The 14608-nt window shown below is 41.2% G+C and overlaps 1 protein-coding gene and 1 pseudogene across 1 annotated transcript in view; one reads left to right on the forward strand and one right to left on the reverse strand.

Annotated features, from left to right (window-relative positions):
* The first annotated feature begins 1290 nt into the window (after positions 1–1290).
* The window catches only part of WDHD1 (WD repeat and HMG-box DNA binding protein 1), a 57363-nt gene continuing 44045 nt past the window's right edge, over positions 1291–14608 (forward strand). The window contains exons 1-6 of the mRNA XM_065871581.1: positions 1291–1379; positions 6871–6982; positions 11629–11780; positions 12441–12552; positions 12728–12778; positions 13768–13863. Coding sequence (XP_065727653.1) covers positions 1303–1379; positions 6871–6982; positions 11629–11780; positions 12441–12552; positions 12728–12778; positions 13768–13863 — 600 coding nt within the window. The 5' untranslated portion in view covers positions 1291–1302. The remainder of the gene's footprint in view (positions 1380–6870; positions 6983–11628; positions 11781–12440; positions 12553–12727; positions 12779–13767; positions 13864–14608) is intronic.
* On the reverse strand, positions 5129–6304 carry LOC136119363 (Krueppel-like factor 17; annotated as a pseudogene).

A 14608-nucleotide genomic window follows, 5' to 3' on the forward strand; every position in this document is an offset into this window, starting at 1 on the left:
TTCCGATTGAGACTAGAAGGTGGGTAGCACGAAAAATATCATTGTGAAGGTTTTCATCAGAGACAGGTCTCCCAACATGGAGAACGTGAAGACCCAAGCAAAGCATAAACTTAATGGCCAAGACCTTAGCAAAGATTGTAAGGATCGAATGAAGTATTCAACAATATACTTTAGGTCTAGCTCTTCTTTTACATCTAAATATGCACTTCAGTGAACTTTAGGTGGGGTTTGAATAGGGAAACCCGAATTACTTTCTTCTTAAGGGATATATGTAAAATGTCCTATAGAATAAGCATTAATGTACACGCCAGACCTCCAGGAACCATGAACTGAGATTAAGTCTTACTTCCTTTACCGGTATAGAAATGACAAGATGAAGGCGCCAAGGATGCCAAGATTAAAGGCTTGAGAAGGGTCTCAGATTCCTTTTCTCGAAAGAACATGCCCAAACATCTCGTTCTCTAGCCGGGTCCCAAGGAGGGGCTGGACCCGTACGGGGACCCGGACATGGCTGCCTGTGAGGAGCGCCCGGAAAGTAGAAGCAGACCCCGCTGGGCAAGGCCAAGCAGCAACCACCCTTCCCCCACTCACCTCTCGGAGCACAGTTTAACTGGGGCTGTCCGAGTAACTGCCGCCATCACCACCGCCATCACTCTGGGTGCTCGCTAAGCTGGAGAAGGGAGACCCAATCACTCCGGTACCTCATGTAGGTCCTCTAAGACTGATGCCTGCCTGCAAGCCCCCACCCTTCGGTGCGGGATTCTCATCTCAGACGTCGCAGTCACCGCCTCCACCTGCTTCGCCGGCGCTGCCACCACTTCCGTACTCGGGTCCCTCCCTTTCTTCCTCACTCCCCCAGCAACCGGCTTTTTCCCTGCCGGCGGGCGCGCAGCTGACGCCACCGCCCAGCGACCTGGGTCGGGACCGCGCCGGGCGTGGGCGGGCCGGCGCAGGCGCAGTGTGGGAGCACGCCGAGCGCGGGAAGCTCTCTGCACCCGTGCTGCTCCTCCACCGGTGCTGCTTCTTGTCGCCTTTCCTCAGTTGCGGAGCTTTGGTGAGTGCTCCCTCCCGCTGCCCGCGTGCGTGCGGCCCAACGAAGAGAAGCGTGTCCTCTTCCCGGCTTAGTGTCGGACAGACCCATCCCTATTCCCTGTTTGTGTCCCTCGGGTGGGGGAAAAGGGGCTGCCGAGGGCGTGTCCCGCAGGAGACTAACCTCCCTTCTTCCTGTTCAGCCCCCGGCTTTCCTGTCCTTTAAAATAATACTGACTTTTATAAAACATTTTCAGATAGGTAAAGGAAAAAATGCCTGCTACACAGAAGCCGATGAGATATGGGCACACAGAGGGACACACAGATGTCTGTTTTGATGATTCTGGGAGGTAAGGTACTTTGAGAAACAAAAAGAACGTTTCAGGTGTGAATGTTAGAACAGTTATTCTTGTATGTTATGTAAGAAGTTCTGCCTCAAATTACTCATCCAGATAGAAATAAGGTTGATATCTAAAACGGCACATAAATGTTCTTAGATTTACTGTTTAATTCGGACCAGCATGGCAGTTTTAGTATATCAAGGAAGCCAACGAGTGTGAAATCTTACTTCCAGAGGAGTTGGAATGATATAAGCTTTCCCCCACATTTCCCCTTTGTTCACTTCGTTTCTGCATCTCACATTATCAGTTATTTTGTCAGAACGGTAGCTGCCTGCTTGTCAAATTTAGTGGCCCATTCTAACTTTATGGTATTTTATCCTCCCTTGCCTTTTGTGATGCTCTTTTTTTTTTTAAATTGTTTTTAACTTTCTGACAGATTTTTTTTCTAATTTATTTCCTCTGCTTGATTCCTAAATGGTGATATTTTCTCAGGGTTATTCTAGTCCCTGTTGGAGGGGTATAATCAATAAACAATCTGTGCGAGGAATATAAAAGAGTTTTATTTGAGCCAAACTGAGGACTATAGCCCAGGAGACACAGATTAAAGAAGCACTTGAATTGCATTCTGTCGGACTACAAAATGGGGGAGGCTTATAACGGCACAGACTGCAAAATTACATGTTGTTTGTGAGAATTATAATTGGAGTTGCAAGAAGTAAGGGTGCTTGTTAAGTAAGGATTAGGGTCCAGTATGGTTGCCTAGTTATAAGGGGAGACCTTGAGACCATAAGGTTGCAGTTGGCAGCTGCTCTCAGATATTGTTTTGAGAACAGCTGGTGGTATCCTTGAGTATGATACAGTTCAGAAAATTCAAGTTCTCAGTAATGTAGGAACGTGTCTAAAACCGTATCCACAATGGCCACCCAGCTCCATTATTGAATGCCTGAAATGTAGTTACTCCTTTTTGATTTTTTTTTTTTTCTTTTTTTGCGGTACGTGGGCCTCTCACTGTTGTGGCCTCTCCCGTTGCGGAGCTCCGGACGCACAGGCTCAGCGGCCATGGCTCACGGGCCAAGCCGCTCCGCAGCATGTGGGATCTTCCCGGACTGGGGCACGGAGCCGTGTCCCCTGCATCGGCAGGCGGACTCTCAACCACTGCGCCACCAGGGAAGCCCTGTGGTTACTTTTATTCCTACAGTAAATGACAAAACATTGTAGGAAGAATGTTCAGACTACTCCAAAAGCCCTTCAAAGGACTTCTTAACTCTAATTCTTCCATATGTTTCTCATTAATTCCGCTATTATTTCATTGTAATTTCCCACTGGCGTCTCCAGCTGGCACCTGTAACATCTCCCTCGGTGCACCTAGCTGATACACCAAATAGCCAGTAGGGACAGGGATATGAAATGTTCCTCCCATCACCACTGGAGACGGAAAGAAATTGCTCTTTCTAGCGGCTCATGTCTGACTCCAGTTTTTTATCAGTTAACACCTATTGTCCTTGGAAGGAGGTGTTATGTTACATCGAGAAAGGGTTGGAAAGGGAGAGATGGGTTATCACTGGTTGTCTTTCAGATTTACCTACATGTTGAGGTGAGAACACTATTCATCGCACATGTTATACTACCAAACAAGATCATGGCAGAAGCTGGAAGTGCAAAGAAGTCTGTCAAACTCACCAATTTTGATGCAACTAATACTAATGTGTTTTTAAGTGAAAAATCAGGACGAATGCCAAACCAGCTGGATGTATAAATCAGGAATGTCCTGGGCAAGCTGAGACTTATAGTCCTCTTATTTATTTCTTATAGAACCGAGACCAAGCTCCTTACTCTGGCCTTAAGGTCATCTTAAATAGGATGACCCCAATCTACTTTTTTTTCCCTCAATTTCCTGGCCTGCCTGCTCCATGTAAACTCCCCTGTGCTTTACTAACTTCATATTTTGGTTCATGTAGTTTTGTCTGTTTGGAACTGTCCTTTTTACCAATCTCAGCATATCCAGTCCTACCTGTCCTTTAATTTCCCAATGTAAATACTTTTCTTAGAACCCTTCTGATTTTCCAAGTGGGAATTAATTTTTGTCTTCTGAACATCCATAGTTTTTTATATGGCTTCTCTTTGCCATTTACCTTCTTAAAATTATTATTTATTTATTTAGGCTGCACCAGGTCTTCACGCAGGACCTTTGTTGCAGCATGTGGGCTCTTAGTTGCAGCCTGCAGGTTTCTTAGTTGTGGCCTGTGGGTTTCTTAGTTGCAGCATGCGAACTCTTTAGTTGCGGCATGCATGCGGGATCTAGTTCCCTGACCAGGGATTGAACCTGGAGCCCCTGCTTTGGGAGCATGGAGTCTTACCCAGTGGACCATCAGGGGAGTCCCACCATTTACCTTTTTTTTTTTTTTGTGGTACGCGGGCCTCTCCCGTTGCGGAGCACAGGCTCTGGACGCACAGGCTCAGCGGCCATGGCTCACAGTCCCAGCCGCTCCGCGGCATGTGGGATCCTTCTGGACCGGGGCACAAACCCGTGTCCCCTGCATCGGCAGGCGGACTCTCAACCACTGCGACACCAGGGAAGCCCCCTCCTTTTTTTTTTAAATGTGAAAATCTCGTTTTGTGTGTGTGTGTGTGTGTGTGTGTGTGTGTGTGTGCTTTCTTATGACATTAGCTGCTTTTCTTTTTTTTTTACATCTTTATTGGAGTATAATTGCTTTACAATGGTGTGTTAGTTTCTGCTTTATAACAAAGTGAATCAGTTATACATATGTTCCCATATCTCTTCCCTCTTGTGTCTCCCTCCCTCCCACCTTTTTTTTTTTTTTTTAAGTACCAGTGTTTTATTTGGGTGATGCAAATACAGAGCATTGAGAGTGAGAAAAGGGACTCGACTCAAGGAAGAATGGGAGGCAATGCCAGGTGATAGATTGAGTCTGCTTCATGACAAGCCTGGCAGAGGCACAGAAGGTGTGTCCACTGGCTACTTGGGAGGTCTCCCCACTGGGAGAAATGGTGTCTTGCACCAGTTCAGGGAAGGGAGGGAAGAAGAGGGAATTTATCGTCCTGGATTTCTCCCATCTCCCATTAGTTAAATATTACCCCAGGAGCACTAACTCTTCCACATTCCTGGCTTGCTAGTGGGTACTTGAGGTGCCAGGTCCCATGTCCTGTGGGGGCCTTCCATCCAAGTCTGGAAATGATGGGAGGAGGCAAACTCTGGGCATGAGGCTGGTGAGTGCCGGAGAGAATCTGATTTTGTACATAAGATGTGTTCACAACAGTCCAATACTGTTTTTCTTTTACCAGAAGAGGGAACCTGACATAATGATCAAAGACCTTTCCCAAAGTCACATGGCTAGTAAGTGGTAAATTCAGGATTTGAACATAGTCTGTCTCTGGAAACTGTCAAAGACCAAGATAAGGAACTTGGATTTTATGTAGCAGGCAAAGGAGAGTGGCTAAAGGGTTTCAAGCTGGGAGTAACATAAGATAAAGAGCTTTTTATAAAGCTCCCAATCTCTACTTTGCTCCATCTTCCCATGTGGCTGAACTTGGCACAAAAGTAGGTGGCCCCAGAGATGTGAGGACACCCAAGACAGTTTTTGAGGAGCCCCGACTAGGTCCAGAGCTCATATGGGCTTCCACACTGTCTCATAATCTTTCTGTCTTCATCAAAGCCTACACCTACCAAAGAGACTAGCTGGTCAGAGGCAGGCAGGATCTGAGCAGAGAAGCCAAAATGAGGGGAAGAGCAGATTGACCTAAAGACCAGAAGCAGGAGGACCAGCCATACGTCCACTGTCAGCCTGTGGGTCTGGGGATGTTGGCACCCGCATACGAGTCCTTTGGTGTTGCCTGAGATGGTCAGATCTCATGCATTGTCGGCCGCACTGGTCACATTTACGTCGTTGGTATTTGGTGTGTGTCCGAGTATGTCTTCTAAGTTCATTGGAACGGAAGAAGGACCAAGTGCAGACTTCTCACATGCATTTATAGGGCCTTTCACCTGTGTGTTTGCCTTGGTGACTCACGAGGTGGGAGTGCTTAGTATAAGCTTGTTCACAGTTCTCATAGTCGCAGCGGTAAGGCCTTGAAACTGGGGGTCTCCTCCTGGGAGCCCTTTCTTGGGCCCCGAAGTACTGCTCTTCTCTCCGTGGAGCAGGTAAGGGCTGCTTAGGTAGGAAGGGGTCTTCCTGGGAGACTGGCTGGCTCACAAGAGAGCCCTGGGATTCCAAAGCCAGCAATAATGGGGATCCAGCTGGGGACATCGCAAAGTTGTGCGGTTTCTAGGAGGCAACATCTGATCCAAAGAGGGGAGCATTGCCGGGGCCTCAGTGGAAGGCATGGTTGGACCCAATAATGTTTTAGGTGTTAAAGGGCCTCTGTTAAGAAGTTACTGTTGGGAGGCCAGAATAAGGCATTGTTCACATTCTGATGTGGGACATCATTGGGATTCCACTGGCAGGTGAGAACTGGTGGCCCATTGGGGGGCATCCTTAGATTCCCACCAAAGGTCGGGGCCACCCCTGGAATACTGGGCTCTCCTAAAGGCATCACCTGGGGCCCCTTGAAAATCTTCATTCCTGGCTGGGTAGGAGACATTCCCTGGGAAGGAGTGAAAGTCGCTTGAGGGCAGTAGCTCACACCGTGGTCAGGCAGCGACATACTGAAGTGTGGCCGCATTTCACTGGCATTCTGCCTGGGTGCCTCAGCAGAGACCAAGGGGATCCTCTCCAGCTCTGTGCCCTGAGGGACGCGTTGAATGCCTGACGGGCCATGATTCCAAGAGGTGTGCACTCCACTGCTTCTGGAAGATGAAGACACGTCCAAGATGGACATTGACTTCTCAGTATCCTGAGTGGGAATGCTGTGGGCAGGTCTCTGAACTGGTGCAGAGCCACATGCCACTGGCTTAGGCCCTTGGCTCCCTGCTCCATCTTAACCTGGGATCAGTTGCACATCGAGACTCCACCATTTACCATTTTATTTTTGTATTTTATTTGCTTTTGTATGTGCCCAGAGAGGACACATACCGAATGAAGAAAAGCACTCAGAAAACAGTTTGGGAGTTGACGGATAGCCATTTGAATAATCAGCTTTGGATAATTGAGCTCTTCCATTCATCCTTTTATTCATTCAACATTTATCAAAGCTTCTATTTGTTAGAGACTACTTTGTGCTAGAGACACAATGGTAAGCAAAGTAGACCCGGTCCCTGTTGTTACAGAGATTACATTCATCTTTCTTAAATTGTTACAAATATATAAGGAATTTTATGCCAAGGAGAAACTGTAGAAAGCATAAATTTACCTTTCATTTTACAGAATAGGAGGTTAACAGTCCTTGTTATTGAGGTTTATGTATGTAAAATGAGGAAACATATTGGCTAATACCTTGATTTTATTAGAAAAGAGCTAAAGTAGCATTCCAAAAAAAGTAATAAGCCTAAAACTGGGTGACTTTTTAAGTTTCAAGCCTAAAACTGAGTGTGTTTCCTTCACAGTTGTATTGTAACTTGTGGAAGTGATGGTGATGTGAGGATTTGGGAAGACTTGGACGATGATGATCCTAAGTCCATTAATGTTGGAGAAAAAGCATATTCTTGTGCTTTGAAGGTATTAAAACAATTACAGCAACTGATATGAAATGTTACTGCCATGTGGTGTTTTATACATGGATGAAAAATACTTTTATAGAAGTTTTGAATACAGATAAACTTTTTCATTTCTCTTATGAAATAATAATATTTATAAATGTGTAATAATGCCATAATTTGCCCAAAACTTTTACAGGTAAAATCTGAATGGTTTATTAAAGGTGATTAATGGATAGTAATGATGAGCCAATTAAAATATATGCAGGAAATTATACTTTATCTTTTAAGAGATTTAAATGTATCTTTTTTTTTCTTCGAAGGAAAACTCAGTGCAGTTTCAAATTTTTAGCTCACTAATTCAGATAATGAGGAATTGTACTGGAAAAAAGGACTGTTTCATTAACTTTTTCAAGATATATACTTATTTCACATTTCTAATGTTTTATGTAGAGTAAATATAGGAATGAGATGTAGTTTACTTGGAGAATGGAGATATGTTTTCAGAAGGACTTTGCAAACTAAATATCTAACCTTTTTATTTGTGATGAATTTTAAGTTGAGTGTATTGTATTTGGATAGGAAAAAAAAATCTTTCTACAGAATTCATATTTTTTTCAAACCCAGGCTCATTAAGGTAGATGAGATGGTCTTTAGATACTTTAGATACTTTTTAAAAAATGGTCATATATAATGGAAAATGTATTCCTAGGAGAAAGAATATAAATGACTAATGTACATTAACTATGAGCTAAATCTCACTAGTAAGCAAAGAAATGCAAATTAAACAATTGGATTTTTTTCCTGTAAGATTGACAAGGATGAAAAATATTCCTGATCACAGTAATAGTGAGGGCTTGGAGAAGTATTTATAAAGGAAAAACAACTGTTTTCCTGCATTTCTCCTTTACTCTCACACTACCATGCTCACAACACTTCTGACACCAGATATATGGGTTTTTCCCCATATCAATAAGTTCTTTGCAATACTGGGTGTCCTACAATTCAGTTCAATTTTGACAGTAACTGGCGTTAGCTCAGACCTCACAGGTTAAGGTCTCAGTCCCACGAGACTATCCCCCACTTCAGACACCAGTTGCGAGTATTGGGTCCCCAGATTACCTACAACTTCTGTTCAGCTTGGCTGCAAATGGGGATTTCCATCACCCCCTCCTTGGATAAGATTATTGCTACAACAGCTCACAGAAATCAGGGAAATAAGTTTACCAGTTTATTACATTATAAAGGATACAGATGAACAGCCAGATGAAGAGAACATGGGGTGAGGTCTGGAGAATGGAGGTGTGGAGTTGGGGTGCACCACCAACCTGGAAGCTCCTTGAACCCCATGTTATTGGGATTTTTATGGAGGCTCATCACATGGGCATGACTGATTATTAACTTCATTTCCAGCCCCTCTCCCTTTCCTGGATGATAGGGGTGTGGGACTGAAAGTTCCAAGCTTCTGATCATGACTTGATCTTTCTGGTGACCAGCCACCATCCTGAAGCTATCCAGGAGCCCACCAAGACGCACCTCATTAGAACAAAAGACATTCCTATCACCCAGAAAGTTCCAAGGGATTTGGGAGCTTTGTGTCAGGAATCAGTCAAAGACCAAAGTTTGGAACAAAAGATGCTCCTGGTGCTCTTATCACTTAGGACAGTTCAAGGGTTTTAGGAGCTCTGTGCCAGGAACTGAGGGTAGAGACCAATATATATTTTCTGTTTCACAGTATTTTCACACAACAGTTGCTGGAAGTATAACTGATGAACTTTTTTTGGAATAAATTGATAATGATATATCACAGTTAGAATGCACACAGTCATTTCTGGCTATTTACCCTAAGGAAGTACACACATTCATTTCTGTGGACAAGAATATTAGTAAAACCATTGTTTATAATAGCAAAAGAAACAATTGAAGTGGCCCTGAATAGAGAATACATTTTATAAATTTTGGTAGTCATATAATGTAATACTATGCAGCCCCTAAAAAAATGTGGGAGTGCTGTATACCTTCATTTGGAAAGATGTTTACAATTAATTGAAAAAATGAAAAATAGAGTTTCATAACAGTCTGTTATAGAATAGTCTTATGTTTGTTAAAATAAAGGATTTAAGTACACAAATATTTGTAATTTGCATATCTATAGAATAAAGTTAAAAAGACTTAACCCCAACATGTTAATGGAAATTACTTCACAAGAGTAGGGAAACTCACTGCTCAGGACAGTTTCGTGTTTTTTTTCCTACAATAAGTATGTACTGCTTTTGTATATGAAAAAGACTTTAAAGAAGAAAAAAGTGAAAGTGGGCTTATGGTAGTTTCCTAGGGCTACGGTAACAGGTACCTGGGCTTAGGATTTAGACATGTCTTTTAGGGGCCACTATTCAACTGACTACAAGGCTCATATTCAGTGCTAAAATATTTGGCTTTAGGAATGGAGTTTATAATTCGTCAATGAAATGATGTTACCAAATAGCCATGCAAAGTTGACAATTTCATTTAAAGCATAATTGCTTATAAATATGTAAATACATACTTTATGGATTCAGTGCTATAGGGAAGTACAATTAGGTGCTTTAATAGAGAACAAAGCAGAAAAAAAATCACCCTCCAAAATAGTGAAACTGGGATATATCAACATATTTGTAGGTAGTAATAGTTAACACTTGCATAGTATTTTACGTTGTCTTTAACAAAGGTAAGGAGAGGTACGTGGAATTATCTCCATTTTATTCTTGGGAAAATCAAAGCTCAGAGGAAAGTCAAATGACATAGTAAGGAACACAGTGGGCCCAAGTCATCCTGTGCTGGGTTCCATTCCTCCCTATCCACCAGGGAGAAGAATAGTCTGACCGGATCCGGACCACAGCTCTGATCCTTTGCATGGTTTCTTTTTTTTTAATTTTTACTAGTTGACACCGTATACTGGTAGTGATTTGGTTTCCCAGTAGATTTGTTTGAAAATGACTTCAAAGCAAGGCCTTTATTCAGGTCTCCCAGGTGAGTTAGTGCTGTTATATACTTTAACATTTTCACATGAATAGAGGGCTAAAGTTTTGTTAAAGAATTACCAAGATTCTTTTTTTTTTTTTTTTTTTTTGTGGTATGCGGGCCTCTCACTGTTGTGGCCTCTCCCGTTGCGGAGCACAGGCTCCGGACGCACAGGTCCAGCGGCCATGGCTCACGGACCCAGCCGCTCCGCGGCATGTGGGATCTTCCCGGACCGGGGCATGAACCCGTGTCCCCTGCATCGGCAGGCAGACTCTTAACCACTGCGCCACCAGGGAAGCCCCAAGATTCTTTACTAGAGCTAACTGAGGATGCTTAGTCAGTATTCTACTAAGAAATCTGTCTGCGAAGTAAAGCACAGCCAAGGTTGCAAAATTTCTGTACATGCACACAAATAAATAGTTGGTGTTTCTGCAGTTTTGCCAAAGAACACTTAGCAGTATCAGGGTTGTGTTGAGTTGGTTATAGCATTTTGTTGATTTTCTTCTGGTTTTCACATTTAAATTATTGTTAGCTTAACTTCAACATAATGAATTTAGTTTATTATGGATTTAATTATATACAGTAGTTGCAATGTAGGCATAAACAGTATTTTCCACCAGTTTTCCAGTAATTGAACTTGAAGGTGTTTATCACAGTTCAAATTTGAATCATCTATACTGTTATTTGAACAGATGTATACATTTCCCCAAATGTTGCTATATAGTAACATGTCATTGTATTACCAGGTTCTTTTCCCATTAGAATGGGAGCAGATGCTGTAGATAAGCTAAGGGTCCTAAGTGCGCAAATACGGCTGAGACCTATTGCTATAGGGTAAAGTATGTTAATTAACAAACTTGAGTAGTTTGTTTCTTTTGGTAGTTATCATTTAATATAAATTAATAAATTGACCATATGATATATCGAATTGTGTATGAGGTTGGTAGACTATGATTTAGTCCATCAGGACTTAATTCCTCCTGGGTAAGTAATAAAATTAAGGTGGGAGGGCAGATCCCTGACCTTTTGTGATTCTTAGCTAAAAGCTGTGCAAAACAACGGTGTTTGCAGATCATTTTCGGATCCTAAAACTTTCTATTTAGTGTTTTTAAAACACTAAACACTGCGCTTCCACAGCAGGGGGCACCGGTTCGACCCCTGGTTGGGGAACTAAGATTCCGCGTGCCCTGCAGTGCGGCCAAAAAAAAAAAGAAAAACAGGAGCCATGGATTCATGGATTCGCATTTAGACTTTACCCTACTCTGAAAACAAATCTAATGACTGTTTTCTGGAAACACAGGGCAATACTAATTGTGTCCATTGTGCTCTTCCCTCATTGAGATTAGCTATGTTTTCTTGTTCTGAGTCTCCTTCTTATGACATTTGGGAATCCACAAAAACACTATTTAAATATTTTTCTTGCCTGAAGTACAAGAGAAATCAGAGGCTAAAAGTTTGGCTGATGAAGAGGGAATTAAATTTTCTAAAGGCAGCAAGTAAATTTTTCTTGCTAATAGCCATTTCAGAAAAATTATATATTGATTATTTTTCTCTTGACATGAACTACACTTATAAGGGTTTTTTTGTTTTTTACCGGATTTTTAACTATGGAGAGACTCCCAATTAATTAACTAATTTTTGCCAATGTTTCTTTCATTTTTCTTTTAGAATGGGAAATTGGTCACTGCAGTATCTAACAATACTGTTCAAGTGCACACGTTTCCTGAAGGAGTTCCAGATGGTATATTGACTCGCTTCACCACAAATGCAAACCATGTGGTCTTTAATGGGGATGGTGCAAAAGTTGCTGCTGGATCTAGGTAAGGCTCTTTGATATCAGAAAATGAAACAATATTAGAACAAAATGGCCTCATTCATTGGGTTCAGGGTAACGTTTTCAGGACTCTGTACCTTCTTTGTTGTTGTTATTTAATTATTATATTCAAGTCTTCTTTCTGTTAAAGGTTTTTGATGACAAACTTGTGCTTCTTTGTGAATTGAGGTATATTGCTTTGCCGACAGCCTGCTCAGTAAATGCTGGAAAAGACTGGGGAAAGATGAAAGTTGGATACAGAATTTTAAAAATTATTTTTGGTACAACCTAGGATTTTTGTTGTTTTTCTTGTTGCTTATTTGTCATAGGAAAAAAATGTAATTGATGAATTGCTGAGTTGGAGTAAAAGGCATAATGCTTTTAAAAATGGTTGTGGCTGTAATTAGATTAGCAAATAATAGAAGCTTAAGATCTAAGGAAGCCACTTTCTAAAAGTATTTATATTTTAACATATGAGAAATCCTGAGTTATGTTTTTAGCATCTTTATAGACCAAAACCAAAACTAAAAGGTAATATGGGTGCCAAATTTCACACGTTGCTATAAAGAAATTATGGCATTTACTCATTACTTTGAAATATTTGGGTCATAGCTTTTGAGAGTCTTTTGTATTGACATTTATTGATGTACGTTACACTTGTTCTTAGTGATTTTCTAGTCAAAGTTGTGGATGTGGTGGATTGCAGCCAACAGAAAACATTTCGAGGACATGATGCCCCTGTTTTAAGTCTTTCCTTTGACCCTAAGGACATCTTTCTGGTAATCATTTTTTTCCCTCTCTTTTTGCATTTTTTGCGAATATGTTTAAAACTGTGAGAGAATTAGCAGAAAGTTTCACACAATTGTTAAAAGCCTCTTTAATTTATCAGTTGAACCAGTCTCCATATAGTATTATGGCTGTAACTATAGAGAAATCTATTTTTTTATTCTGCAGGCATCAGCTAGTTGTGATGGATCTGTCAAGGTGTGGCAAATTTCAGATCAGGTAAGCTCATCAATTTGAATTTAAAGCTTTTTGCCTATTTCCATCATATATCGGACGTTACATAATGTATTATTGGACCAAATTAATAATTCTTCTTCATAGTTTGTTTCTTTTGAGTAGCATGAAATACTGGTTTTGTGATCAAATTCCCCAACAATCTAAGTAAAAGTAAATATGTTGAAGACTAATTGATTCTGTATCTAATCACAAAGGGAAATTCAATCATTATATATTTATAAGCTAACTACCATATGTTGGTCCCCAGGTGTTGGGGATACGAAAGTAAGGCATGGGCCACACTTGATTTGGAGAGTCACATAACTTACTCTGACCCAGCCTGGTAATAGCTTTAAAGGAGGTATGAAGAAAGTGCTTTCTGGATTGGCAGAGGGAACAATGAATTCTTCCTGAGGCAATCAGAGAAGGCTTGGCATTTCTAGGAATGATGTAGCTGATGAGAAAAACATCCCTCACAGATACGCTTCAGCTCATAGCCACAGTTTCTTCCCTCACTTTTGAACTATTTAAAAGGATTGACTTTGACACCTTAACATTTCGTAGTAGATCTCTCAAGTTTATTTTCATAGTTACTGTAAGATTTTAATGTATTGGGGTTTTTTTTGTTTGTGTACGTTTATTCAGTGAGTATACTGTTTGCTTATTCTACATAGGAAATACTCCTATTTGAGTTAATCATTTAAGACTTGTGCTCTTTTTAACTGTGAAAAACATAAAGTAACTTAGGTAAATCAAATATTATAATTAGGTTAAAGTGAATTAAGTTGCTTTTTTCCCCAGCTATCTATCAGTTTGAAGAAACCACTTATTAAATGTACCCAGTGCTGCGTATCTTTTTTTGGGAGAATTTTCATAAGGGGAAATAAATTTTCTTTTTTTTCTTTTGGCATTTTATTTTTCATTTTTATTTATTTAAAAAGATTATTTTTCAGTCACAAGACTTACATTTTCTTTTTTTTTTTTTAAATCAGACATGTGCTATCAGTTGGCCACTGCTGCAAAAATGCAATGATGTGATAAATGCAAAATCAATCTGCAGACTTGCTTGGCAACCAAAAAGTGGGAAGGTGAGTGACTCTTATTTTGGTTTTTGTTTTCTTTTGTTTTTAAAATATTTATTTATTTACTTCTTTGGTTGTGCTGGATCTTAGTTGCAGCACACAGGCTCCTTAGTTGTGGCATGCGAACTCTTCAGTTGTGGCATGCATGTGGGATCTAGTTCCCTGACCAGGGAGGAACCTGGGCCCCCTGCATTGGGAGCACAGAGGCTTAACCACTGTACCACCAGGGAAGTCCCTTATTTTGTTTTAATTATATGTTCCAGTCCTTGTTATCTTTGAATGTAAGAATAGTTTTTTTAATTGTAACTATTTCATTTAGATTATAAATTTTAGAGCTCCAAGCAAATTAATTATTGAAATGCTGTAAGAAACATTTCAACTTTTTAAAAGTTCTTTTTTGAAGAGTACATTTGGCAGGAATGAATCGATTTTACCTTTTTCTTTACATTCATGTTTTTTTGTGTGTTTTTTTGTGGTATGTGGGCCTCTCACTGTTGTGGCCTCTTCCGTTGCGGAGCACAGGCTCCGGACACGCAGGCTCAGTGGCCATGGCCTACGGGCCCAGCCGCTCCGCGGCATGTGGGATCTTCCCGGACTGGGGCATGAACCCGTGTCCCCTGCATCGGCAGGTGGACTCTCAACCACCGCGCCGCTAGGGAGGCCCTACATTCATGTTTAATGGGGCAACTTTGGAAACAGTCTTGTTATATCAACTCTTACTACTAGTGTTTAACATTTTGGAGGTACTAGC

Source organism: Phocoena phocoena, chromosome 2 (genome assembly GCF_963924675.1).
Source record: "Phocoena phocoena chromosome 2, mPhoPho1.1, whole genome shotgun sequence".
Lineage (NCBI taxonomy): Eukaryota > Metazoa > Chordata > Mammalia > Artiodactyla > Phocoenidae > Phocoena > Phocoena phocoena.